This window comes from Desmodus rotundus, chromosome 12, assembly GCF_022682495.2.
Source record: "Desmodus rotundus isolate HL8 chromosome 12, HLdesRot8A.1, whole genome shotgun sequence".
Classification (NCBI taxonomy): domain Eukaryota; kingdom Metazoa; phylum Chordata; class Mammalia; order Chiroptera; family Phyllostomidae; genus Desmodus; species Desmodus rotundus.
In genome coordinates, this window is record NC_071398.1 from 85,875,209 (window position 1) to 85,901,077 (window position 25,869).

At 41.9% G+C, this 25,869-nt stretch overlaps 1 protein-coding gene and 1 non-coding gene across 5 annotated transcripts in view; one reads left to right on the forward strand and one right to left on the reverse strand.

The window, feature by feature from the left end:
* RPS6KC1 (ribosomal protein S6 kinase C1) overlaps positions 1-25,869 on the forward strand; it is a 147,466-nt gene that overhangs the window by 90,814 nt on the left and 30,783 nt on the right. For all 4 annotated transcript variants that reach the window (XM_024552435.4, XM_024552442.4, XM_071220014.1 and 1 more), the window contains 2 exons: positions 15,169-15,216; positions 16,657-16,789. In XM_024552435.4, coding sequence (XP_024408203.2) covers positions 15,169-15,216; positions 16,657-16,789 — 181 coding nt within the window. The remainder of the gene's footprint in view (positions 1-15,168; positions 15,217-16,656; positions 16,790-25,869) is intronic.
* On the reverse strand, positions 1,023-1,157 carry LOC112299212 (small nucleolar RNA SNORA29). The gene has a single exon (XR_002974238.1). It is a non-coding gene; the product is annotated as a small nucleolar RNA SNORA29 (small nucleolar RNA).

Sequence of the window (25,869 nt, forward strand, 5' to 3'; positions counted from 1 at the left end):
GACTGGTGATTGGATGTCCGAGCGCCGGGAGAGTTTCTGAGGACGCTCACTGCTGTGTGACTTACTTTAGAAGGATAAAGGAGTCTGCAGGCTAGTAACCAGCGGCACGCTAATGTCAGCTCCTGGTTTTCACACTGGGCTGTAGTGACGTAAGATGTCACCGTTAGGAGGAGCTGGGTAACGGGCACTTGGGACTCTGCTGGTTTTGCATCCCTTTTAAAAAAGAGGGTTTTTTTTTAAAGGCCAGGATGAATACTGGCTTGAACAGTAGAGTTATATGCCAACATGCGATCCCCTCGTCCAGTTAACTCTTTGATTTGTGCGTAGCCAGAGAGTCGTCCAGCATGTGGGTGCGTGTGTAGTGTTCCCAGGATCAACTAGTGAGGTTGTTGCAGTTGGATTGCCCAAATACGAGCACTCCTTGAAAAACAACTTCAGTAGGGTGCTTTATCAGTCATCGTTGCAAGAAATGCCACAAGCTCTGGCAGGGTAGTTCAGTCGGTTAGACCGTCATCCTGAAAACGCACGGTTGCAGGTTCGGTTCCCCGTCAGGCACATGCAAGAATCAACCAATGAGTGCATCGATAAGTGGAGCAACAGGTTGATGTTTCTCTTTCTCCCTCTCCCTCCTTGCCCTCTCCCTGCCCCGCTCCTTCTCTCTCGAATCAATAAGTAAAAACTAAAACAAAATGCCACATATTTTCTAAACCTGTCACTATTTACTATGTCAAGTACCTTAGGATTTTGTAATCGAGATAGCTTGCCAACTTTATTTGATGCTTACCAGGCAGAGTTCTTAGTTTGACTTGCCATTGGGAAAAATATGAGTTTCTATTTGCTTTTATAATATGATTGAGGAAGTTTGTGGAGATTGTGCAGATGGATTCTCTAGGTGACGCGTGGGAAAACCGCCCTCATTGGGACCCCAGAAGCTTCAGTGTCTGGGTCTCTGCTCCAGGTGGGAACACGGAGTCGGACTGGATTAATGGGAATTTGTCCTTTACCTCAATAGTCGGGCAGAAATATTTCTGTTCAGCCTTCCACACAGGAGGAGACCACAAATAAATCCTCCCTCTTCAGATCCTGGCAATTTTAATGTGTCCCATTAGCGTAGCCACTAAAATTATTAGGAGAAAATGTGGTAGTCCAGTGGGAAATTACCTAGTATCTTTAATGATGCTAAATTACAGATGTTGATTTTTGCTTTTGGAAACATAGAGTTGAAGTCTTTTTTCCCATTTTTCTGTTAAGTGCAACCGAAACCCTGGACATTCTATAGAAAACAAACATAAAAAGTCTCTGAAAAGCGGAGAGTGGAAGGAGAACTGGCTGGTGACCCAGCGGACTGTGTGGTGATGAGTCCCTGCATTTTCTTTTGCCTGACGGACCCCAGGCTAGATGTTGGGGAAATGGACAAGTCGGAAAGGCCAGCAGGCACAAACAAAAACAAACCGAACGAAAGCCTGCTCCTCCTAGCCAGAGGACTAGGGAAGGAGCAGCTTAGCCAGACAGAAAACTTCTAGACAATAACCACTGTACTCTAGCCAAACAGCACAGAAAAATGTTGGCCCTACTCACCACCACTAGCAAAAGTCATGTGAGGCACCTAAACTTTGATATTTGCCAGGTTCTGCATCCCCCTGTTGGGATGTTGTTTTGGGGAGCCTGGAGTGTTAGCCTCCCTGGGGTAAAGAGGTTTCCCTTCTTTTCCCCACTGGGGAAGTATCAGAGGAGCCTGGTGGAGATTTCGGGTTTGACCACTGCCCTGTGCAATGAAGCCACCCGCACATGATGCCAGGGGAGGCCCCCTGAGGAGTATTAAGGAGGCACCTTTGTCTTTCCCAGCCAAGGTGGCATCAGCAGAGCTGGAACTCCTGCCCCCGCCCTGCAGTAACCAGGAGTCCCATTTTCCTCCCTTATCTGTCAGTGAAGGCGGAACGGGAACCGAGCATCCATCTCTGCCAGCGGGTAACAAACCCATTATCTCACCTCCCCATTAGATTGCTGGCAGGGGAATACTGCTAAAATAAAACGTTTAGCCCTGGCTGGTGTGACTCAGTGGATTGAGCGCTGGCCTGTGAACCAAAAGGTCGTTGGTTTGATTCCCAGTCGGGACACATGCCTGGGTTGTGGGCTGGGTCCTCAGTTGTAAGAGGCAACTGATTTATATATGTCTCACATATCAATGTTTCTCTCCCTCTCTTTCTCCCTCCCTTCCCCTCTCTAAAAAAAAAATGAATAATAAAAAAAACATTTAATAAGATCCAGAGTCTCATACTACAAAATTCAAAATGTCCAGGTTTATCTAGAAAATCATTGAGAAAAGCCAGTCCACTGGCCCCACCACGGAGCTGACAGAGAGGCTGGTCGTCTGACAAGGGTTTTAAGCCAGCCCGCACAACAGCACTTCATTGGGCACCTGCAGACACACATGAAACAAACAAAAAATGGAAAGTCTCAGCCAAGAAACAGAAGGTATAAAGAAAACCAAATGGAGACTTTAGAATGAACAAATCAATAAGAGGGAAAAAAAACCCGCAATGGGCTTAACAGCAGAATGGGTAGGACAGAGAAAATAGTGCCACCTGAGTATAGAACAATAGAAACTACCCCATCTGAACGGAGAGAAATAGGCTGGGGAAAGAATGAACAGGCACTCAGGAATCCATGAGGCTAAAAGCAAAAGTTCTGATGTTCATGTCATTGGAGTTGTAGATGAAGAGGAAGAAGAGGGTGGAGCTAAGAATTATTTGAAGAAATAATGGTGAGACATAATCCTTCAGATTCAAGAAGTGAATCCCAAACAGGACAAAACAAATCCATGGCAAGGCCCGTCATCGTCAAATGCCTCGAAAGTAAAGACAAGAAAATTTGAAAGCGGCACAAGGGAAGCAACACTTTACTTACAAAGGAAAAACAGTTTGAATGACCATGGATTTCTCATCAGAAACCATCAATGCCATAGGGACGGCACATCATTTTTAAGTGCTGGAAAAAACCCCCAAAACATACTGAAAAGAACCTTAACAATCTCCTACCTAGGGATCTAGTACCAGCAGCATTCTGGGAGCTCACAAGTAGCAGGGGGACTAATGCACTCACCAATCTGGAGTGCAAGTTTTCACACAACGTCCTGTTTCCAGTACTTGTGCTCAGTCCCACCTGCAGCTGTCAGGAGTCTGATTGCACATCTTTAGAGAATGAACGTTGAGTCTTCCCCAGGGAGGAGCAGGGCAGCTCTGGATGGCTTGCGGTGGCAAGAATGTGTAGACTTTTCCCCTGCCCTCCTGTTTTCAGGAGATAGCTGGTGCTTTTCATTTCTGGAGTTCGGCAGTAAGAATTGGCTTGCTTTTTATTGGCTTCCCACCTGTAGACATTTGGCATCTGTTTCCTGTCTGCTAAACTTTTGCCATCTTTTCATGCCTCTCTTGTTTGTCATTCTGTATCTTCTAACATTCGTTTGCTGTACTTCAGTGGGGTTTCTACAGGGAATAGTGATCTGTGCTTAAAATACTGTTAAATTTAACACGTTGTGCCCTGGCTGGTGTGGCTCAGTGGATTGAGTGCCGGCCTGCAAACCAAAGGGTCACCGGTTTGATTCCCAGTCAGGGCACATGCCTGGGTTGCAGGCCAGGTCCCCAGTAGGAGAGCGTAAGAGGCAACCACACACTGATGTTTCTCTCCCTCTCTTTCTCCCTTCCTTCTCCTCTGTCTAAAATGAATACATAAATCTTTAAAAAAAATTAACACATTGAGTAGCCCCCTCAGCTTCAAGGCATCCATAATTTTGATCAACATGTTTATTGACCTTTTCAAGTTGTTAAATTTCTTTAATCAAATAGTACAAAGAGTCCTGTAGGTCAGTGTTCCTCAGCCACTGTGGCCCAGGGATTGGTTTCGTGGAAGACAGTTTTTCCATGGACTGAGGTTGGGGGGATGGTTTTGGGATGATTCAAGCACATTGCACTCAAGCTCACCTCCTGCTGTGTGGCCCGGTTCCTAACAGACCTGGACCAGTACCGGTCTGCGATGTACGGCCTGGAGGACGGGGACCCCTGCAGTAGGTGACTTGTAGCTAGAATAATTATTCCAGATTGCCCCAGGACTCTCTGGGTCCTGCTGGTTACATTGAGCCCATCTTTCCTTCAGCTGTGTTTCAAATGAAGAGTTAGGCATCCCCAACTGTTTCCGAGTGTAAAGGCGTGCACTGTGTTCTCATTCCCCTTTTAAGATGTGCTGTTATTGGCTGCTAGTCTGCTTATTCTCCAGTTCATTGTCAACACTACTGCCAGGGTAATTTATAAAAATTAACCGAAATGGTCTTTCTAAAACTAATAGCCCTCTTGCTAAAGTCCTTTAATACCTTCACATAGTTTTTAGGACAATGTTGAAACTCCTTAGCTAAGCCTGCAGAGACCTTGTGATCTGGCCCCTGCTGTCTCTGTTGATTCTCAGCCTGTTTCTCCCTGCTCCCCCCCCACCCCCAGCCTTTCCCAGACCTGAGGGCGATAAGGTCTGGGGTACAGCCCTGTTGAACCTGTGAGGAATACAAGGCATCATGTCTCATACACGGTGCCCTCCTCTCCCTGGAGGGACTTTTCCTTTTCTTTCTCACTTAATTGCTCCTCAGTCTTACTCATTGTCTTCTCTTGGAAGCCTCCTTTGCTGTCTGACTTAAATATCTTTTGCTCTGTTCTTTTCATGCCTTTCACTTATGTGTGGTAGCATTCATTAATAGTGTGTGGTAGTTTACAGTTTTTTTATATTACAGTTTACTTTCAGTACTGTTTTGTATTTGTATGATAGTTTCTTGACATTTCTATGTCTCCTACAATAAGCTTTCATGTGCCTCACGTGGTCAAACATTGTTCTTCTTTTTAAAATATGAACATTTTTGTCTATTTTAGCACAGTATTTACAGACAGCTGTTAGGCAGAAAAGATCATCTCAATCCTGTGCTCAAGGTAGATGTCTTTGGAGAATAAGTCTCTATAACGTATCAAACACCAGCTCGGTGACTATATCTTATTTAATTTTGGATTCTTGGCATTAGCACACCGACTGGCAAATAGCAGATGCTCGATATATATGTGCTGAAATCATTGATTCAAATTGGCCTGCTCCTCACCATTTCATTACATGTCTTTTCCATTTCCGTTTTCCCATTCATTCATTCATTCATTCAGCAAATATGTATTGATCTTCTGCTTGTGTCAAGGGTGGTATTAGCCACTGGAGATGTAATGGTCAATAAAACACACCCAATCTCTACCCTGTCAGAGTTTAAGACCGAGTGGGAATTATAAATAAACTGGCAGTTACAACGCAGTGTGCAAGTGCTTCGGGGGGAGGGAAGTAGACGAGGGTGTTGTGAGAACAAATAGGAGGGGCATCTAGCTTGGGGCTCTCCAGGGCCTTCTTGGAGTAAGCAAAGCAAAGAAAGGGGGTGGTGAGCAGGGAGACTCAGAGAGTCTGCCCTCTTTCTAGCTTCTTCAACTTCTTTAGTTCTTCCTTCCTGGCTACCTCTATCCTTTAAGACAGCTGAAAGCTTACCTCCTCCGTAACTCTGCTTGCTGCTCATCTTTTCTTTCTTTGAATTAAGTTTAGCATTCAATTGTGTATTATTTTCACCTGTATACTTTTAGTTGCCTTAAATCTATTGTTAACGTGCCCTAGAGGGCAGGAACTCTGTATCTTACATTCCTTTTTATCCTCCCTGATAATGCCTAACTCTCCGAGGGGTCCATGCAGTGAGGGTGGTTGTCCAGGGAACAAAAAACAGACAATGTGTGGGATTTAAGTTTCAAATACTCAGGGAGCCTGCACCTCAAAATGCACTGCACCTGCAGGATCAGAGCAAGAGGGAGGTTTGAACGGAGAACTGCCAGAACATTCCTCCCCTTCCCCATCACCTTCTCTCTCAGAGCGCCTGTGGGTTGCTGGCTGGGTACCTCGTTGCAGTCAGGGAAATTGCCAGTTTGAGAAGGAGTGTCCTGCCTCATTTGTGCTTCCCATGTGGAATTTTTCCGAACACATTGTATTCTTCTACTAAATAAATTTTCTAGGTCATCTGAAAACACTGTCCATGTTTAATCAATACCAGAAGTTCAGCTCCATCTGCTGTAAAAGTATAAAACTCGTTAAAAACATTTAGAAATAATAGCTTCCTTGCCCTTGAGACACTGTCTTCTGAATTGCAGTCGGGCTATCTTTGATGTTGGCAACTTAGTTGGGTATGTATTGAATGCCTTGGAGATGTAGTCTCTGTGTCCATTATCATTGTAAGACAGCATTTATTAACTGAGTATATACATTGTACCAATTCTGGATACTATAAAAATTATGTAGACATACTTGCTACTTTTTAGGGACTTAGTTTTTAGGGCCTATAAATTGATTCAAGCACATTTATAGAACACATCTAGCAGCGGAGTGAAAATACTGAACTACGGTATGAATAGACATAGTATCAGCACTAGAGCATTAGGCTTTTCTAGCAAATGCAAATAAGAAGGGATTTTAAGCTAAATACAACAGACTACTTTTGTTTGAATTAATTTTCATCTAAATTTAACAGTGTCAAGTTATTATTCCAAGTGAACTTTAGAATTCAGACCAGAGAAATAGTTAGTATAAATGGTTTCATTATGGATTTGAATGGCATGAGCTGAACTTGGTCCTTTACACCCAGAACTTCAGAGTTTTAACCTCTCTTTAGCATAATCTCTTTGTGGCCTTGGGCAAGTTGCTTCACAAAAACAGAAAACAGACAATCAAAATGAGGATGACAAAGGTGTAGAGATCCAGCTTTTAAAGCCTTTGGATCTGAGAAGAGCCTGCTAAGTGGATGTTTTTCCTAGCTCTTCAGCATTTCTGTTTTAAACCCCATTTTTTCTGTCTTTTATATTCCGCCTTCTGCTATATTTATATCCAGTTTTCTTACAAAGACACACCATGTCCTTTGGAAGCAGGTTTTGTGAAGCAATAGATGTATAGGCCCAGGATTTGGAAATTACACAAAGTGCAACTCTTTTTGTATACATGCATGAAAGGCATTTCTGTGTCGGCTGCATTGTTCACTAAACCGTTGACCTCACATCCTGGGATGAGACATCGCTGACACTGATGGCTCACATTCATTGACACTGGCTAATAGGAATATAGGAAATTTTAAATTCACGTTTGTGGTTGAAATAGTTACTTCTCGGGCTGGTTTCTGGAGAATGACATGTCTTCTTCATTGCTGGAGGGCAGGACTAGATTGAGCTCTTTGCCTGAAGATGAGTAATCCAGAGTTTGGGCCAGGTGACTTTCAGATGGGAAGTAGAGGAACATTCTTTAAATCCTTTTCCTTTTCTGACCCTGATATTAGTCTGTCAGTGACAACAACCTTTGCCAGCCACATTTCAATGCCCCCTGGGGCAATGGAACAACAAAGGCTTTGTGTTTTGAGTAAGTCACTTGTATTGGCAAATTTGTGTTAGTACCACCAAAGCTTTGTTTTCTTTTTCTGATTGTATGATTCATAATATATTTATAACGTATCTTAGGGGATAAAGTTACTCTGGGAGCATTTATTCTTTTTAACTATCGCAGTGACAAACTGTGATCCTTTAAAAAATCATTATTGAAGTTACTCGGTATACGAAGGCGGAAATTGCGTTCACTGGGCCTGCACACACCACGCAGTATTGCATCAGTTGCCGAAGTCCTCCCCGGCGCGCGCCACAGGCTGTGGTTGCGTTCAGTTTGAATAGCGGGCAAGACACACGGGACTCACTGGCAGTTCTTACGGCACACGGATGCTTAATAATGCGCTCACTTTAAATAAGTTAATAACCATTTCCCTGTGGAACTTTGGAAGAACTTTCAAGAATCTGGATTCAGGCTGTAATTAATGCAAACTAAAGGCATCTGTTGCCATTTTCAAACCAAGAATAGAAGACGCTTTTTTGCATTATTTTCTAAAGAATTATCTTCTATAATGATTTGATTTTGACTACCTTTGAAATACTAAAGAAAAAGCAGAAAGTAAAGATGAGGGACAAGAAAATTTTATATTAGTGAATTTCTTTTAAGATGACTATGTGCCAGTTCCTGAGTATTGTTATTGAGTATAGGCAGGTTCTTGAGATTCTCTCTTTTTTAAATCTTTTAAAAGACACCACAGTATTTTGTTTCTAATGAGGTATTGTGGTAAATATGATCACTACTATCAGTAAATGGCATTTTTGAATAGCCAGAAATCAGGGTTTTCAACTGGTATTTTGTGGATTTTCTAAAACCTCATCTCAAAGTAATTTTCCTTGGGCGCCATTGGGACTATGGGTGAGATGGTATCCAGAAAACAAACTTTTCCAAGACAGTGTCTTATTTATGACTACATAAAAATATATACCTACATTATTACTCATAGGCAGACTGATTAAAACACTGAAGAATTTTCTATTTTATTTTACTTACATACTTATTTTGAATGAAATCAGAGGTGATTTTCAATGGGACTAGTCCCTCTTTTTTTTTTTTTTTAAAGAAAAGTCACCACATTTACTGAGTTTACTTCATTGCATTCCATTAGAAGTCGTACTTGTCTGTCTGTTCAGCTGTTTGTGTCCCCTGTGTCCTTGGGTGCGCCTTCTCAGGGTGACGGCTGGCTCATGATGCCCTGTGTTTTCTGGTTGCCCGCCTGTTGCCTGCCTCTGGGTCTGTCACCCCCTATGCCGACCGAGGCAGGGTTTCTGCAGTCTCTTATCTCCGGCCTTTGATGCGTGTGTCCTGAAGGTGGCCACGGAGACTTCCGGCGGCAGCAGATGGCGAACCTTCAGGCTGCCGCAGGCTGTACTGGTGTTAAGTTGGAAAGTTAACGTTTGATGAAGAGTCAGTAGTGCATATGAAAGAGCTTTCACTGCTGCAATATCTTTTAATTAAAAAAAATTAGCATACTAAAACCTTTGCAAATGTCTGGGCATTTTAAGAAATCTAAAATTAGTTGTTTTCTTAGAGAGAAGTTATTTACCAATTTAGTTTTGTGTTGCTTGCTCTTCCTAACGTGGTTCTTCTCTTCCTGTTCCTGCCCCAATTTGCCTGTAGTTAAGACAAATAAGATAGTTACGTAAACAGAAATAGGAGATTTTTTTTTAGGAGTTACAGGTGTTTAGATAAACATTTAAAGTATACTTTGAATTATGGTATTTTGGATTTTAATAACTAGGAAGAAATGTGGATCTTGGGTGCTACCTCCACAGAGACTTGTGGGTTCGGTCCGAAGTTTCCTACCTTTGAAGTTGTCTGTAGGTTACACAGGAGCCTGAGCAACTGCACCTGCCTCGGGGAGATACTGAGTTGGTTCCATCTCGTTCTGAGTTGGTTGGCGATGGTCTGACTGCCAGCGATCCAGAAACCCTTACCCTTTTGCATTGTTTGTTCACTTCGTGGTGATGTGCCGTATTGAAACTTCTAGGACAAATACGACTGATGAGACTCCAAAGGATTTTATTCCTGTTCCTCTTAAATCCTAGGGATACCTTTTATATTTTTCTCAGCTGAAGATCCTTGGGAACAGTAAATGAAAATACTCTGTAGACTACATGTTACAAGTACCCACGTCGAATTTTACTCCTTTTACTTCAGTTCCCATCAGTGAAATAACTTTTGTGAGCCTGTGACCACCAAGAACTGATGGTTTGCACGGCATGACGTGGGAGAAGCGCCTCTGCTCAGTCTGTTCCTGCTGATGCTCTCGAGGCTGCACCTTCCCGTGCACTAAAGCAGGAGGCTCAGTATCTTTGGCTTTTGCAGTGGCCGGGAACGTTGTTAGCCTCCTGATGCCAAAGAAAGAGACAATTAGACCCCAAAGAAAGAGACAATTAGGAGAATTGTTGGTATTAAAGGTCATCTATTCCTTGTTTTCTGGTAGTGGAACTTTTAAAAGAGAAATCTTGTGAGAGTAAGGTATGGAATTAACAATGAGCTGTTTTAGAAACACATTTTGAACATGATAAGCATGCAAAATGGGATGGGTTTTCAGTAAATATAAATAACATTTGATTATCATCTTGTGGTATTGGGGGTGAGCCAAGGTTTGTTGTTGTAACTATTTCTACAAAAAATAGTGTTACCAGCTTCAGTGAGGCTGCCATGATGAGTTCAGTGAGCAAGTCACTGACGTGGGTAAGTGTACACTGTTTAAAAAGAGAGTACAGGGAATTGTGATCTCGTTCACCTGAAACTGTGTTGCGGAAAACTGTCCTGCAGTTGGGCGTGTGTGCTTCCCCTGCCCCCTCTGTGGTGTCGGTGTCACTCCTCTCTGGCGTGTGTGTTGATGTGTGGGTCCCACGGCTGAACTTCACCCAGACTGTAGCTAGCAAAGGTGACTGAATAGTGCCGAGAGACTGTTTAGGGGCAGGGCTGTGTCTGCCCAAGACGACTCCCTGTAGGCTTTTCTGAAATGTTTTTCTGACTTTCCTTAATTGTTCTGGAGTCCTGTGAAGTACTGGCACCAAAGTGAGTGGTATTCCCTCAAGTTACCTAGGTGATCTTTCTTTTCAAAGGACCTGGAGCCCACGTCGTTTTTAGAGACTTACGGAGTTTGAACGTCAGCAGTTAAGCATCTAAAAAGATTCAAGAGTGGTGACCCTTATCCTCAGGGAAGGAGCCCGCACACTTCTTTGCCACAGTCCCAGTGTCTTCAGGGCAGTGTCTCTTTCCTCCAGATGGGTTCTTCGTGTGATTAAAATGAATCATCATTTGATGCTTTTGATATACTTCCCTGCTCCTCCTGTCCTTCCACTCCCGGTTCCTAGTTAACGGTCAGGCCTTCCCTTTCCTGGGTAACAGAAAGACCCAGACCTGTAAGTAGGTGGAGCTTTTCCGACCACTCTTGTAAAGGAAGAGTGGGTCACTCTTGTCGTACTGGTGGAACTGAAGAGCAGATGAGGCTCATCCTCATGGGGTAAGTTGTCTGCTTTTTTTCCCCCAGGGAGGAGCTATTACTGTGGGTAGCAACGGAGTGATCTCTTCAGCTAGACCTTATGCTGATACAGTGCTGATAAGTAAGTGTGAAAAATGAAAGGGGGAAATTAATTGTATTCTCTCAATAAAGTATGCTAGCCAAGATAATTATTTCATGACACTTTTAGTTATAGTACTTGTTTTATTATGAAATAAGAGATGGTTTTAGGAGCCTTTTATTGGAAAGACAATTGTATCAGATTAGTACCAAATTAGATTTTTGTCTTTATAAAGGTGAGCAAACCCATGAGCAGTTTTTAAATTGATGTGTTCTAGTCTACAGATGAACAAATTCTGTTTGAGGGTTAAAGAAGCTATTATTTTGTCCTTTATGCTGACAGCTTCATTACAGATCGGCCTACTGTTGGCATTAAAAAAATGTTTGGCTCCTTATGATCTTTGTGCTACTATAATATTAATGCAGCACCACAGTCCCGTTCATTAAGAAATGACTTTAAATGAGGTTGAAGCGTGTAAATTTGGAAAGATACAGATGTTAAATGCAGTCATTTCTCTTTGTATACAGCCGTATGGCTAATAATTTCCAAGTGGCTAAAGCTCTTGTTAGCAAGAGTGCTGGTGTGTTAAGAATGGCTCTATAAATAACTTTAAGAACTGAAGTTGAAGGTGCTTCTTTTAAAGACTATTGTTAACTAAACATTATTGCCAAACAGATGGAAAGCATTCACCGGCCTGATGTTTTTAGGCCTAATTACATTATCACCAGCCCTGTACGGCTCAGTTGAAGAGGTGTATCCAGAGGCCAATTTATAATCATTTAGCCAACACCTGTTTGGGAGAAATTGACAGTCAAAGGGCACATTTAAAAAAAATCACATATGTTCTTGTGTTTATGGCCTCAATGTGAACGTCGTCGAGCTGCAAACCAACTTGGTAGGAGAAGATAGTAAATGTAAACAAAGCAGCACTTCCCAGCCATGTTTATCGATCTTAATTTGGCCTCTTTATCTGATCCACTTCATGCTTCATGGCTAAGTGAGAGCAGCAGAAAGAATCACTTCCCATTTACGCACACGGAGTCTGTTCATCAGGGCAGGGGCTTCTGGTGGGAAAAAGAAGTTCTTTCCTTTGTAACAGCTTCCAAACCTTTTACCCAGTGAAATCTTTGTATTTCGTAGATATATCTTATTTAAATAGGACTGGCATTCTGGTGAGTGGCGTAAAGGAATCACAACTTGATATAAAAACAAATGAGATCTAAGGAACCCTACTTGTCTTCACAGACTCCACGTTCATTGAATACTTTTTTTTGCAGCAAGAGGATGGGGCCCCTGTGCCTCTTTTTGCTCTCATGATGGGTTAATTTAACCATGAAGGTTCAAGTTCTTTGGATGTGTTGCCATGCCATGGCGGTTCAAGGTGCATGGTGAGGGTGGCTCAAAGGGGAATCATGGGGAGAACAGAAGAGGCCTAGGTGCTCTTTAGTTCAGTGTGTTTTCTAAGCTCCGCTCCTGTATTGCCAACTACCTTCCAAACTTTTACACCTGAATTTATTCACTTGGAACATTCACTGTGGGGGACTCATAGGTCAGAGGAAACACAACATCTGCCCTCTACGGTTTTTTATTGCTGCCGTAACAAATCACCACAAACTTAGCCGCTTAAAACAACCACGTTAATTATGTCACATGGGACAGATGTCTGACACGGGTCACATTGGGCTAAAATCAAGGATCTATTAGGATCGCAGGGCAGCATCCCATCCTGGAGGCTCTGGGGAAAAATCCGCTTTCGTGCTCATTCAGGTGGCTGGCTGAATTCTTACTGTTTTTGTGGTTGAAGGAGTCTTCCTTGCAGGCTGTCTGCCAGGGCTGGTCTTTGCCCCGAGAAAGCCTGTTCGTTCTCATGCTTGCTTTGAGCTCCCAGAGGCCTCTCTCGGGGCTTACAAGTGGGCCTTATGTCAGAGCCAGCCGCTGCGCAGCCCTCTCAGACTTCGGATCTTTTGGATTTCCTCTTCCGTTTTATCATTTCCGTGCTTTCCACTTCTGGCCAGAGGCCATTCTCTGCTTTTAAAGGCTCATGTGATTTGATTGAGCCCACTCAGAGAATCCAGGATAATCTGTTTTATGGTCTGTACCTTCATTCCACCTGCAAAGTCCTTTTTGCCAATAACACGACATTCACAAGGTCTGGAGATTAAGGTATGAACATTTTTGGCAACCATTATTCTGCCTCCAACATGCCAATAAAAGGCTGGAAATCTGATTGGGAGAGAGAAGTAAACATAAAACCAGACTAAAGGCTTAGAAATGTTACAGAAATTGGTACTGTGTACTGTGTGAGAACAACAGAAAAAAGTCTGTTACTAAGAGACAGACATTTGAGCTGAATATGGAAAGATGAGTACTTGTTTGGTAAGTGGCTAGGGGAGCATTTCAGGGAGAAGAAGCAATAATAGTGGTAGCAACAGTAATAACTGGTTAAACCGAGCACTTTTACAGGATTATCTCTTACCGAAATTTTCAGATATGGTGGATGCCATTATTACTAACCATTATAGCTTCTACAGCGGAAGCTATAATGTCTTCACAGTCGGAATAGAAATGGTAAAATTATCTCATTGGGTAGTTGGAAGAAGTAACACTGGTTACACCTGGTTAAAGCCTAGCACACAGTAAACACTTAAATACGGTAGGTGAAAGAGTGGAGGGTGGGTGAGAGAAACACGTAGGAGATAGAACGGACTGTCTTGGTTGCTGGTTATGAAGGTAGGGGGCAGGGACTTAGGGAACTTTTGATTTGGGGGGGTCCTGTGGATGGTAGTAGTATTCAGTCTTAGAGGAGGAGTAACAGGGATGGGTTTTGTTTTTAGTGGGGACAGGGCTTTGGAAAGAGGAAAGGGTGAGTTCAGGTGGTATCTGCGGGAATATTCATTGAAATTAAATGGAGACTGACTTAGGCACTCAGAAGGGAGGTCAGAGATGATGTCACTGTTATGTTAAATTCATCATTTCTAAAATAGAATTTACCATCTTCTTCTCAAACTGGTTTCCCATCCTAACTCCCCATTTTTTATTTTCCCAAGCTTGACAGTTGTTTTCCTCCTTGACTCCCAGTTCTCCGGATTTGTGGGAAAAATCCCTCTTTCAGGGTTTGCAGATTTCTGTGATGTGAGTGTCCCTGTCACGGCCATTTCAGGTGGGGGCTACTCTTGTGCAGAGGTGAATTGCTGTGGCAGGGACCACACAGGCCCACAAACCCAAGGGTATTTACTGTCTGCCTCTTTATAGAAAAAATTGCCACCCTCTGGTAATAATGTCTCCAAAATAATAAGATATTAATATGGTAGGATAATTTCCTCTCTCTCTACTCCTATCCATTAAGATGGTGGGGGAGGCAGTAGGTCGAGGGGGCAATGCGTGAGATCTCGAAGGGTCTCGAGATCATTTTTTGGACTTCGACCTTTTCTCTGAAAGAGAGGAGTGACCTGATCTACTTCTGTTTAAAAAGAACACTCTGGCTGCTATTTGAGAATAGACCAAGGACAAAAGACGGAAGCAGAGAGATCTGTTGGGAGGCAATTGTTACAATCCAGGTGCGTCTTTGTTTGGCTCAGGGAAATAGCTGTGGAAGTTGTGAGGCAGGCTCAGATTCTCGACACGTTTTGAAGACGGAGCCACCAGGATTTGCTGATGGAAAAGGAGGAGGTAGGATGAGTCCAGGTTGGAGAAGTGGTACCTTAAGGATGCCTGAGACTGGAGCCTGAGTTACCGAGATCACATTATAGCAAGTGGCTACAGCAGGGACTGTAGGGAGAAAACTGAGAGCCCAACAATTTCTGTAAAATATATATATTTTTACTTCTTAACCATACATGTTGCATGAGGAAAAATTCTTTCTCTAAAATAATTTTTCCTTTACTTTTAAGAAGTATATTTTAAAATAAATCTGGGAAACATAGTAATGTTTCTAAAATATGGCATTTTTAGAAAGGAAACCATAATAAACCTACTTGGGATAAGACTATTTCAATCCTGTGATTTGGTGCTTTAAAAAAAAAAATCTATTTAGAAATTAGCAGTGTTGGTGGATTCGCTTCCAGCACTTTCCCCCAAACCCTTAAAGTGTAGTTTTAAAAGTTATAAGTTAATGTTCTATTGTATTATGAATAAATTATTACTCATGTTTTTTATGTAGGTTTTACTTGTAATGGACACAAGGACAGAGCAGACGTTCATTTTAAAAGTAAGTGGAATTAGTTTGTTTAATGATCTTGAAATTTATTTCAAATTTTGCTCTGAAAGAAACAATATTTAATATTGTCTCTTGGGTGTTTGAATGTTCTTTTTTGGATGTTCATTTATGTTTGTGGTGGCCTGTACTTAACTTTCCTTTTTGTCTGCCCATCACAGTTGATAAATACTCTCTAGTATACATTTAAAAAGCGTTTCAGGTAAGGGACTGTATGGGGGGAATACGTTGGTAACTCGAAGACTCACCGCATGTTGCTTAGATGTGTAGCGTGCAGTTTAAATACATCTCTGACACCTTTTGTATAATTTGTGGGGGTCACACACCACCTCACTTGTGAGGGTAACTACAGTTCTTGAGTGCTGAAATTTTGCCTGAAAGTCTTTGTTTACAATTATTTGGGAAACCATTCTACATTCCTGGCCCTCTTTTTGATCTCTATTTTGAGTCTCTGTATATCTCAACTTGTAACTAAATGAATAAGGAAAGAAAACCCCTCAATTTTGAAATTGTATTTGAAATGGATTATGGCAGTACATATTCTTTAAAAAACCCAGTTTAAATATTCCCACAACATCTAGTATTAATCAATTTCAGATTAATTTTATATCTCTTTTTTTGATACTTTAAAACTTTTTTAAAAAAGATTTTATTTTTGTTTAGAAAGAGGGGAAGGGAGGGAGAAAGAGGGAGAGAAACTCGGTTGATTGCCTCTCATGTGAACCCCTTTGGGGGACTGAACCTGTAACGCACGTGCCCTGAGCAGGGCTCGTCCAGCGACCCCTGTGCTTTGTGGGGTGATGCCCAACCAACTGAGCTGCACTGGTCCAGGCTCTTTTTCTGATACTTTTATTTTATCAGTGTGGCAGTAGTGGGTCACATTGACATCTGAAACAAATTTCTTTTTATGAGTATACTTTATCACTGACATTTTCCCAGAGTTTTAAACCAAGGTATGACACCAGAAACTACAAACCTGGTCCTTTGGAGAAAACTTAAAATAACGTTTATACTTTCTTGGAATAGAATTTTAAAATTGCCTGTTCACTATAGGAATACTTTTGTGTCCCAGGAACTCGAATTGATCTCACAATGTCTACTGCTTTAAAAATATACACAAGTAAAATACAACTTAAGAAAGGTCATGGAGAAATAACTGCGTGTCATCCTGATGACTTAGTTGGAGAGCATCTCTAATAAAAACACTGACCCACGTAATTGATTTTAATGGCAGCTTTGTGGCATCTTCCGTTCTCTGGATTCACGCCAGATGCCATCCGCAGAGCCTCCAGGGACTGAGGGCATAGAGCAGCAGATGAGTGGTTTCTCTGAAGCCCAGAGTAACTCGGATAGATTAGTTTGGTTGATAAACACAGAGCACAGCAGGCTCCAAAGGCAGCTGAGGGTACAACTGACCTTTTTGTTCTCTGTCAGGGTCTGCGGAAAAGCAGCGAGTACAGCAGGAACAGAAAGACCATCATCCCCCGCTGCGTGCCCAACATGGTGTGTCTGCACAAGTACATCGTGTCTGAGGAGTCGGTGTTTCTTGTGCTGCAGCACGCGGAAGGTTGGTTGGGGCTTTAAATTGTTTTGGAGCGAGGAGGGTCACCTTCTCAGCGTTTTAGTTTTTAGCATGTCCTCTTTGTGTCATTACACAAGTGAGTAAACCATGTGAAACACATGTGAGAAACTGTTGCCTTCTTCCTCTGCCTTCCCTCCCTCATTTGCGTTGGGAGGGGGAGTGAGAACACAGGTGAGCAGCAGATGTCATCTGAACTGTAGCAACATCCTTGGATACACGCAACTACTTGCTTTCTCCTAGAATTGACCCAATAGGACGAGAACTTCCAGCTGAGTGTGTGCTAAGAGAGCCAGGTTTCGTTTTACAGATTTTATTTTGTTCTCTTGTGCTCTGCTGAAAGGATACATTAATGTTAGATGACTAACATAGGAAACATATCCTGAAGAATTAATTAATTACCTCCTTTTTTAGAAGGCCTGGGTGTTTGCTTGGCATTTGACACGACCCAGTTATTCTAATCGGGGTTTTTACAAAGGCAGCCATCGGCTTCACGTACGGGTACAGAGCAGGGACACACTGCCCTGCCTTCAGCCTGTGTATGAAATTTCAGCTCTGAGTAGAGGGAACAGGTGGCAAAAATACTCTGTTTTGATTTGTTTTTGCCTTTTCATGCCTGAATTTAAACAGTTTTTTTTATTTAAAATGACTGAATACAACACATAAATACAAGTCTACCTTATAAATACTGCCCTTTGGCTTGTAAGAGGTGTTCTTAAAAATGGTGGAAAAAATTAAATTTTCTGTATTTAATGGTGTTATTATTATTTTCACATTACTGAGAATAGAGAACTATTGTGCTTTACTAAAAGGCATAGCATTTGAATTTAATGCATTTTCCCAGGAAAATGAGTCATTGCTTTGCGGAATGAGGTCTGTTATAACTAATGCAAGATTTTTGATGGCAATAAACTATTAATATTGTTCATTATGAAGTACAGCGCAAGATAACTACAGATGGAGGGAAGACCTCCATATGTGGTACTTAATGGGAAATTCAGAGGGGCCTCCATGGTCTCTCAGGTATTAAGAGAGTTAATTGCGTGTGTGAATTGGATAACTAATTCACCTTTGTTCAGACACTGTAGACAGCTTTTATCGGAGGATACCAGTGCATTACAGACATTATTGAATTAGAGGTCATGTCATCTGATAGCGGAATACAGCCACCTCTGGTGTGGAACAAAAATAACTTGTGCAGTAATAATCCATAATAATTTAGAACAAGGTCAGTAGGATGAATGTAATTATAGTCAATATTCTATTACCCAGGGTGGATTATTCATGTTGGAGATTATCTGTGGCAAATCTTCAATCCTAGTTTACCCCTGCTATTCACAGCTTCCCCTTCCTCTTCTTCTCTTCCTTCTCCAAGTCACACTTCGGTTTCTCTTCTGCCATCTTCTCACCTTCCCTTACTCTCCAAAGCCGATGTTTCAACTGAATTTACGTCAACACTATAGAAATATTTATAATCTGTCTTAAAGACATAGACATAATGGTCTTTAAATTTTCCACGGTTTTAGATTACCTTTACCAAGTCTCTTTTCCTTTATGGTTGACCATGCCTGACTTAGAATAGTCACATGACCGTAGAATTTACATTGGATTATATACACTTTAAGGGGGTGTGTCTCTTTTTTGTGTGTTAGGTGTCACTTAATTTTAAAGAAGATTTTATAATACAAAGATACTAAATTATAGTGCATGTAGGGACTCTGGACTCATTTAATGTTAAAGAGCTTTACTGAGACCGTGTAGGTGAACAAGACAGGAAAAGAGCCTGCCCCTTTGCGACTTGCATTCTTGTTCTGCAGAGTCAAACAGAAAAACAAACAGCAGGAGAATGTTAGATAATAACAGGGACTCTGCTGATGTTCAGCAGAGAGAGATCTAATGGATAAGGACTGGGGGCCTGTTGTAGATTAGGTAGTCAAAGAAGTCCCCAACAGAGGCAGTGAAGAGTTCTGAATGACAAAAGAGGTAGCATTTGGATGGAAGCGGGGTGGATGCACCTTCCAGTACAGGCATTCGTGTAAGGAATCAAGGCTAAAGCAAACTTGGAATGTCTGAGCAACAAGCCAGGAGACCGCTTGGCTGGAGTGTAGAAGGCGAGGATATGAGGCTGTTGGAGAAGCAGGCAGGAGACTTCTACGGCAGGCTAAGGACTTTGGCTTTTATTCAAGTGCATTGGGGAACATGGGACATCTGAAGCAGGGGCCGGGTCTGACTTACATTAAAAAAATCACTCTGGCTGTCGTATGGGGAATGGATTATCGAAAGGTAAGAGTAGAAGCAGGGAGAAGGCTAATGAAGTAAAGAAGCGATGATTTTGGGACCTGCCGTGGCATAAAGGGTTGGGACAGAAGAATCGAGGGTAATTTCTTGGATTTGGCTTGAGTGATCGAGTGAGTTGGATGATGGACAGCGTGCTTTTACGTGTTAGCGGTACTGTCTTCGTTCCCTCTGTGAATTAGGAGGTTTGTGCATGTGTCATATAAATGCCACTTTCATATGCAGGATAAAGTATTGCCGAAAAAGTAAATGAGCAATTTTTTTGCCATAATATGAATGTTTGAATATTTATTTGTGGCACTAGCTTCCCTCTGCTTATAAAACCCGTTCATGGTTCACATGAGTCTCTTGACTCATTTTCCTTAATTCTTCCAGTCAGAAACGTATTGCGTGCTTACTGGGTGGGGTACAGGCTTAGTTCTATAGTAGATGAAGACTGTCGACGTGGGGCAGATATTATAGAGGCAAGACAGACAATCAGCAAATGCATAAGGAAATATATGTCAGACAGAGAAAATAACGGAAAGGAGCAGGAATGCCAGAAGGGTGAGGCAGGGGTTGCTCTTTTATAGAGAGTGGTAACCTTCTTAGGAAGGCAGGAACTTGGAAGGCAGTTAGGCCAGTAGCTTGAAGGAGGTGAGAGAGGGAGGGTGTGGATACGTGAAGGATCAGTGTCCTGGTAAGAGAGCAGTAGGTAGGCCTGGAGGCGAGAGTGTACGTGGTGTACAAGAAGCAGCCAGGTCGCCGTGTTTGGAGCAGAATGGGGAGAGTGGTGGGAAGTGAGCCTGGAGCAGTGGGGAGGCGGGCAGGCAGATCCTGTGTGGTCTTGTAGGCCACTTTGAGAACTTGATTTTTATTCTGAATTGGTAGATAGTCACTGGGGGACACTGAGCAGAGGAGTGACAAGATAAGGATCACTCTGGCTGCCTTGCGGAAAGTAGAATGTAGGAGGGCGAAGGCAAAAGCAGAGCAGTTTGGAAGTTGTCACAGCAATCTGGGTGAAAACGAAGGAGGCGTGGGCAAAGCATTAGTGGGGGAGGTGGTGAGAGATGGTCATTAGATTCTGAAAGTATTTTGAAGATAGAGCTGACATGATTGTACCTGGCGTGGCTCCAAGGTTTTGGCGCAGATGGAATGTCCATTTACTGAGATGGGGAAAGCTGTGGGAGAGGTAGATGTAGAGGGAGCAATCAGGGATTCAGTTTTGGACCTGTGAGTTTGAGGTGCTTATTAAATCTAGGTAGTATTGAGTAGGATATACCAGACGAGATTTTAGGACAGAGGTTTGAAATGTTTGTTTCCATTAATGAATCTGTTATTTTAACTCTGAGGAAGAAAAGGTGGAAAAATAATTGTATTTAGCAGAGGCCTTGAGTGCTTTTAAAACTTTGTAAGTTCCTAAGATTATGGATTAAATCGTATGCATCATACACACTGCAGCATTTAGCAGAATGCTTAGTACGTGGAAGGGGCTCAGTGTGTGATTATTGAGCAGGGAGTCAGAGAAAAGACGAACGAGCGGATTGGAAGAAAATGATTGGACAAGCCTCGGAATGTGGACACACCACATAGACGGGGAATGGGAAACAATTTCTCCCCAAGTTATTTGCGGCCCAAGGGGGGAAATGATTCTTTTTTATTAACTAGTTTTAAAAATTTATAAAACTAATAGATAAAGAAATGAATTTGAACTATGTAGAAGTACACAAAGTAAAATTAAAATTCTCCCGCCCTATTCACTATAATGCTCAGTTTCATTCTCTGGAAACGGGGGAAATTTCCTATGTATATATAAACACGTACTCCCTGCCTGTCTGCTTTTAAAAAACAAATGGATCTTGTTTGGAGGTTCTAGCAGGGGAGCACAGCTACTCGTATACCCTCGACCGAAGACCGGTCCTCTCCTCTAGTTGGGAAGGTCGTCCTCTTCTACCGAGCGCGCAGCTTTGGGAGGGACGCACATGGATCGGTGAGGGAGGAAGGGGACACCCGCCTAGCCGGCCAGATCAGCCGAATCAACTCTGGGATCAATGGGGTGACAGATGTCGCAGCCAGATCGCCCTCACGTCCAACAATGGATCTTGAACACTGGTTTGTAACTTGCCACGCTCCCCCATCTTAACAGGACAGCATGTGGCACAGCTTTCCTTTCCAGTACGTGTGGGTCTGCAGTGCAGGGTGCGGACTAAAGCAGCGACTCTGGAGCCTGGTTCACCATGTACTAGTTGTTGACTTTGGACAAGTTACTCAACCTTTTTGTGCCTCTGTTTCCTTATCTGTAAAGTAGGGGTGATAATAATTACCCCTGCTCATAGGACTGATACGAGGATTAAAGAGTTGATATGTTTAAAGAACTTAGAGCAGGGCCTGGCACATGGTAAATAGGATGTAAATATTTGCAAATAATGCTCTCATTTTTAAAAAAATAGACACAGAGTATTTGATTATACAGATTTACCATGATTTATATAATTGAGTGTTACTTGGTGTTAAAATTGTTTCTAGTGCTTTTACCATATCTTTCTTTGTTGAGAACTGTTTGTAGGTGAAATTTCTTGAAGTAGAATTGCTGGGTCAAAAGATGATTTTGATCATTGGTCCAGCAATATTTTATTGTATATATTAATTAAAAATTCTGATTCTGGTCAAGTAAAATTCAATTATTTTTGCAATCTTGCAGAAAACCGATAGATTGAAATATGAGAGTTTTTAAAAAAGAGTTTTTATTAAACCTTATGTATTGCTATTTTCATAGTTTAAAATACCTAATATCTACTATTTTATATGCTTTCATGGGTCTTAGGTATCATTTGTATTACTAAAGTATTAAAAATTGTAAATACGTTAATGTATTTCGTATTTATATTTTGTGGGTCAGCCAGTAATAAGTTTGTTTCTAAGGTTAATGTTTTTAATGCTACAACAGTAAAACTGCCATTTGTGCAAGTCTGTGTTGGGCCTGATGTTAACTCTGTGGGAAGTAAAACCTGCCCGGCCTTTGTGGGTGAGGAACTGCAGCAGGAGTAATGTGTTCTTGTGGGGCAGGGGGTTTCCACGATTTTGTAATTTACAAAAAAGTATGTGATAGGACCCAAACATTTGTTTCTTTGGCTCCCTATTGAGCATTAAATTTAAGTGAGCATGTTGCAAAGAACAGAGAAGAGCTAAAACAGTTTATTTCTTGCTTGAACATGCAGAGTTTTTATAATTCAATTTGGGTACTTGTTTAGGCTCAGAACACATTTCATAAGGAAAGTGCCAACAGACACATTTAGAAATTTTACCTAATAATGGAAAGAATGGAAATTAGATGCTATTTTGACCAATCAAATTGTTAAATTTGCTAATATCCAACAGAGGCAAGTTGCCGTGAAGGTGGCACAGCACACACTGCTTTTTGGGATAACCTTTCTGGAAAGCAGTTTCACAACACATGTCAGAAGCATAAAATATTCATACTTCCTTTTAAAAAAGATTTTATTTATTTATTTTTAGAGAGGGGGCAGGGATGGAGGAAGAGAGGGGGAGAAATATCAATGTGTGGTTGCCTCTCATGTGCCTCCAACTGGGGACCTGTCCTGCAACCCAGGCATGTGCCCTGACTGGGAGTCGAACCAGTGACCCTTTGGTTCACAGGCTGGTGCTCACTCCACTGAGCTACTCCAGCCAGGGCTGTATTTAAAATTTTTAACAATAGAACCATATATTTGTTTTAAAATAGGAAGACTGTATGACCAAAAATAATGCCACGAATATTTATAGACCTTTTCCTTGAAAGGTTTTCAAAAAATTGGTAAAGTTGTCATCTTTTTACAATCCAGTTAATTAAATATTTATGTAATACCTATTATTCTACACGCTAGAGAGAATCCTCTCCCTGCAGTTATGCAGACTCTGCATCTGGTAAAGGAGATAATAAAAGCATGAAAAGTATTACTAATATGAAATGGAATGTTGTAAATGTCATAAGAAGGAGGAAGTGATATAGAGGATTCAGAGATGATGGGAGTCATATCCAGCAAGGGAGTATAAAAAGTTGGTAAAAGAAAACAAACTCCGAAGGACGTGCCAGAATGAGTGGAATTTTGACACGCAGGTGTTGGGGAAACGGATAGGAAAGGAACTTCCAAGCGGTAGATGTAGCATGATCGAACGCCTGGCTTAGGTTGTGTGTGCAGAAGTCCAGTTCAGATGAACTATGTGGTGAGCTGAGGGTGAGGACCAACTCATGGGTGGATACTTTATCACTGAGGGGTTCAGATACCTTTTATGGAGTTGGTACATCATTCAGTAGGTGGGGGGACTGGGGTTCTTGAACAGAGAGATGACATCATAAGATCTGTGCTAAAATGAAAGATTAACTGGGTAGCAGTTGTGGTAGAAATCTAGTTGTAGCTATAACGTTACTCCAAGAAGCAGAGTGGTTCAGGGGTTAAAGGAAGAGGAAGACTGTGAAACGTTATGTGTAGATCTTACAGGAGGACTTGCATGATTGCTCGGTGAAGACAGGGCAGGGGCGAGAAAATAGTCCAGGCTTGGTCCGAAGCTTTTCTGCCAGAAAGGCTTGGAAACCAGAAAGAGGAAGTGATTTGGGGGGCAGAAATAAAAGAATTTAAGCACATCGAATGTTAGATTTCAGCAGCTCATCCAGGTGGACCTGGCCCAGGAATGAGTGAAACTTTTCTTAGAACTTGAGTTGGTGCTGTTTCCTGCTGGTCACCGGCGCGTCGCAGCTGTCCGCTTTGTGAGGGTGCACCTGGTTCTGATGGGCTCTCGTCCGAGTTAGCAAGCAGTGACTGAATGCCGGCTGCGCCCCGCGCCCTGTGTGAGCAGCACCCACACAGAGAGTTTGAAAAAGGCTGGGTTCTGCCCTCACAGCCGTCAGCACACGGGAGAACTGGAGACAGCACGTGGTCCTTCTGGACTGCACGCGGGAACCCCAGCTTCAGGGTCCGGTGTTGTTGCTAGTGCGCCTCAGCGGAGGCGCTGGCGACAGGAGGAGGGGGGTGGTTGTCAGAAGACGAAGGAAAGATGGGATCAGCGCAGGAGCTCCTTGTGGGAGCGAGTGTGTTTCCTTTAAAAACCACATGTGAATCTTTAACTTCCATTTCAATGTGGGGAAATAAGAAAAACTATGTATGATCTAGTGAGGACAGAGAGCTAGGCAAAAATGAGAGGGGAAGGTCAAATGCCATTATGTCCTATACCACTGATTGTGTCCAAATGCAAGAAGACTGTTAGCTAGATCCCTGGTAGAGGGGATGCGGGGTGCGCTGGGGTTAATATTATGACAGCTACCCCGTATTGAGCCGTTACCCTGTGCTTCGCACAGTACCGGGGGCTTTACGTATTCACGGAATTCCTCCACGTGGAGTGAAATGCGAAGTAGAAAAGGATTTTGGATGTTTCCATCGACTTTTTTATACGTATAATGGACTGTCAGTGGTTGTTTCTCTTAAGATTTAGTCACCCTTGGTGTATGATGCTTCATAACAGCATCAGAAATGTACTGAAAAAAGTTGCCTTCACCATAGTAATAGAAAGTTTAATTTTTAACACATTATTTCTCACCTTTGGAAGCTTCATTTACATTCACAAAATATGCTTCTGCAATTACTATTTTTAAAGATTTCTGAATCAAATTTACCTGTTTTTTCTTCTTGTAATGCTTTTTCTAGTCAGTAGAGCTTTGGTAGGTTTTTGACACTTAAAATAGTTTATATATTCAAAGATTTTAATTAGCAAAAGAGGTTTAGTTTTTAATGGTTAAAACAAAGCAAAAGAAAAATCAGGTGAAATAAATACCTGGCAAGTATTGCTGGTAAAACACTGGATTGTTTTGTGTGTATTTGATTTCTGTGATTTCTGTGAAATTGATTTTTATGACTTTGGGTTTCATAGGTTTCTGATAAATATCAGAATACAAAATTAGAATTAATAGCTTGCTGCATTAATGGCCACTCAATTAATATTCCTCAATTGCATTACTTGGGTTCATACAACACATGATGTGTTTGGGGAGGGGAGAAAATGGGAAAAATATTAATATGTCCATTTATAATGGCATAACTATATACCTACCGTATTTTTTGGACTATAAAACGCATTGGACCATAAGACACACCTAAGTTTTAAAGGAGGAAAATAGGAAAAAAAAAAAAACCCCACTCCACCGTCCCCCCCCAAGAGCCAGGTAAGCTACATTCGGACTATAAGATGTACCCCCATTTTCCTCCCAAATGGTGGCGGGGGGAGTACGTCTTATAGTCCGAAAAATATGGTGTGCGGAATCTCCCCTCTGATCCTAGGCTGGGCATTTTCAAAATGCAGTAATATTGCTGCTTTTTCCCCCCCAGTGCAGTATACAATTTTAAGCAGCACTTATTTATGAATTTCCACTTGACCAAGGGACCATGCTTGAAAAAAATTATTACATAAACAAGTCAGAACACAATCAGATGTTTCTAAAGCTAAATTGTATTTAACTTTCAAGCAGAAATTCATTTGTGAGATTTCGTATTAGTATGTGTTAGAACTAACTTCTCTTCAAAGGAAGAAATAGGTTGTCCTTTCGGAAATAATTGCTATTTGGAGATATGCTTGAAACTGTACCCATCAGTCAGCAATAACGAAAAGACATTTTATTGAAATGCTTGCCTTTCCGCATACTGGATATTTTAATGGATGGGTATCATTGACTGGCCGTTAATCGATTATTAGAATACTTTTTTGCTTTTCTAATGGTTTCGATGAGTAACCATTAATTTGGGGAT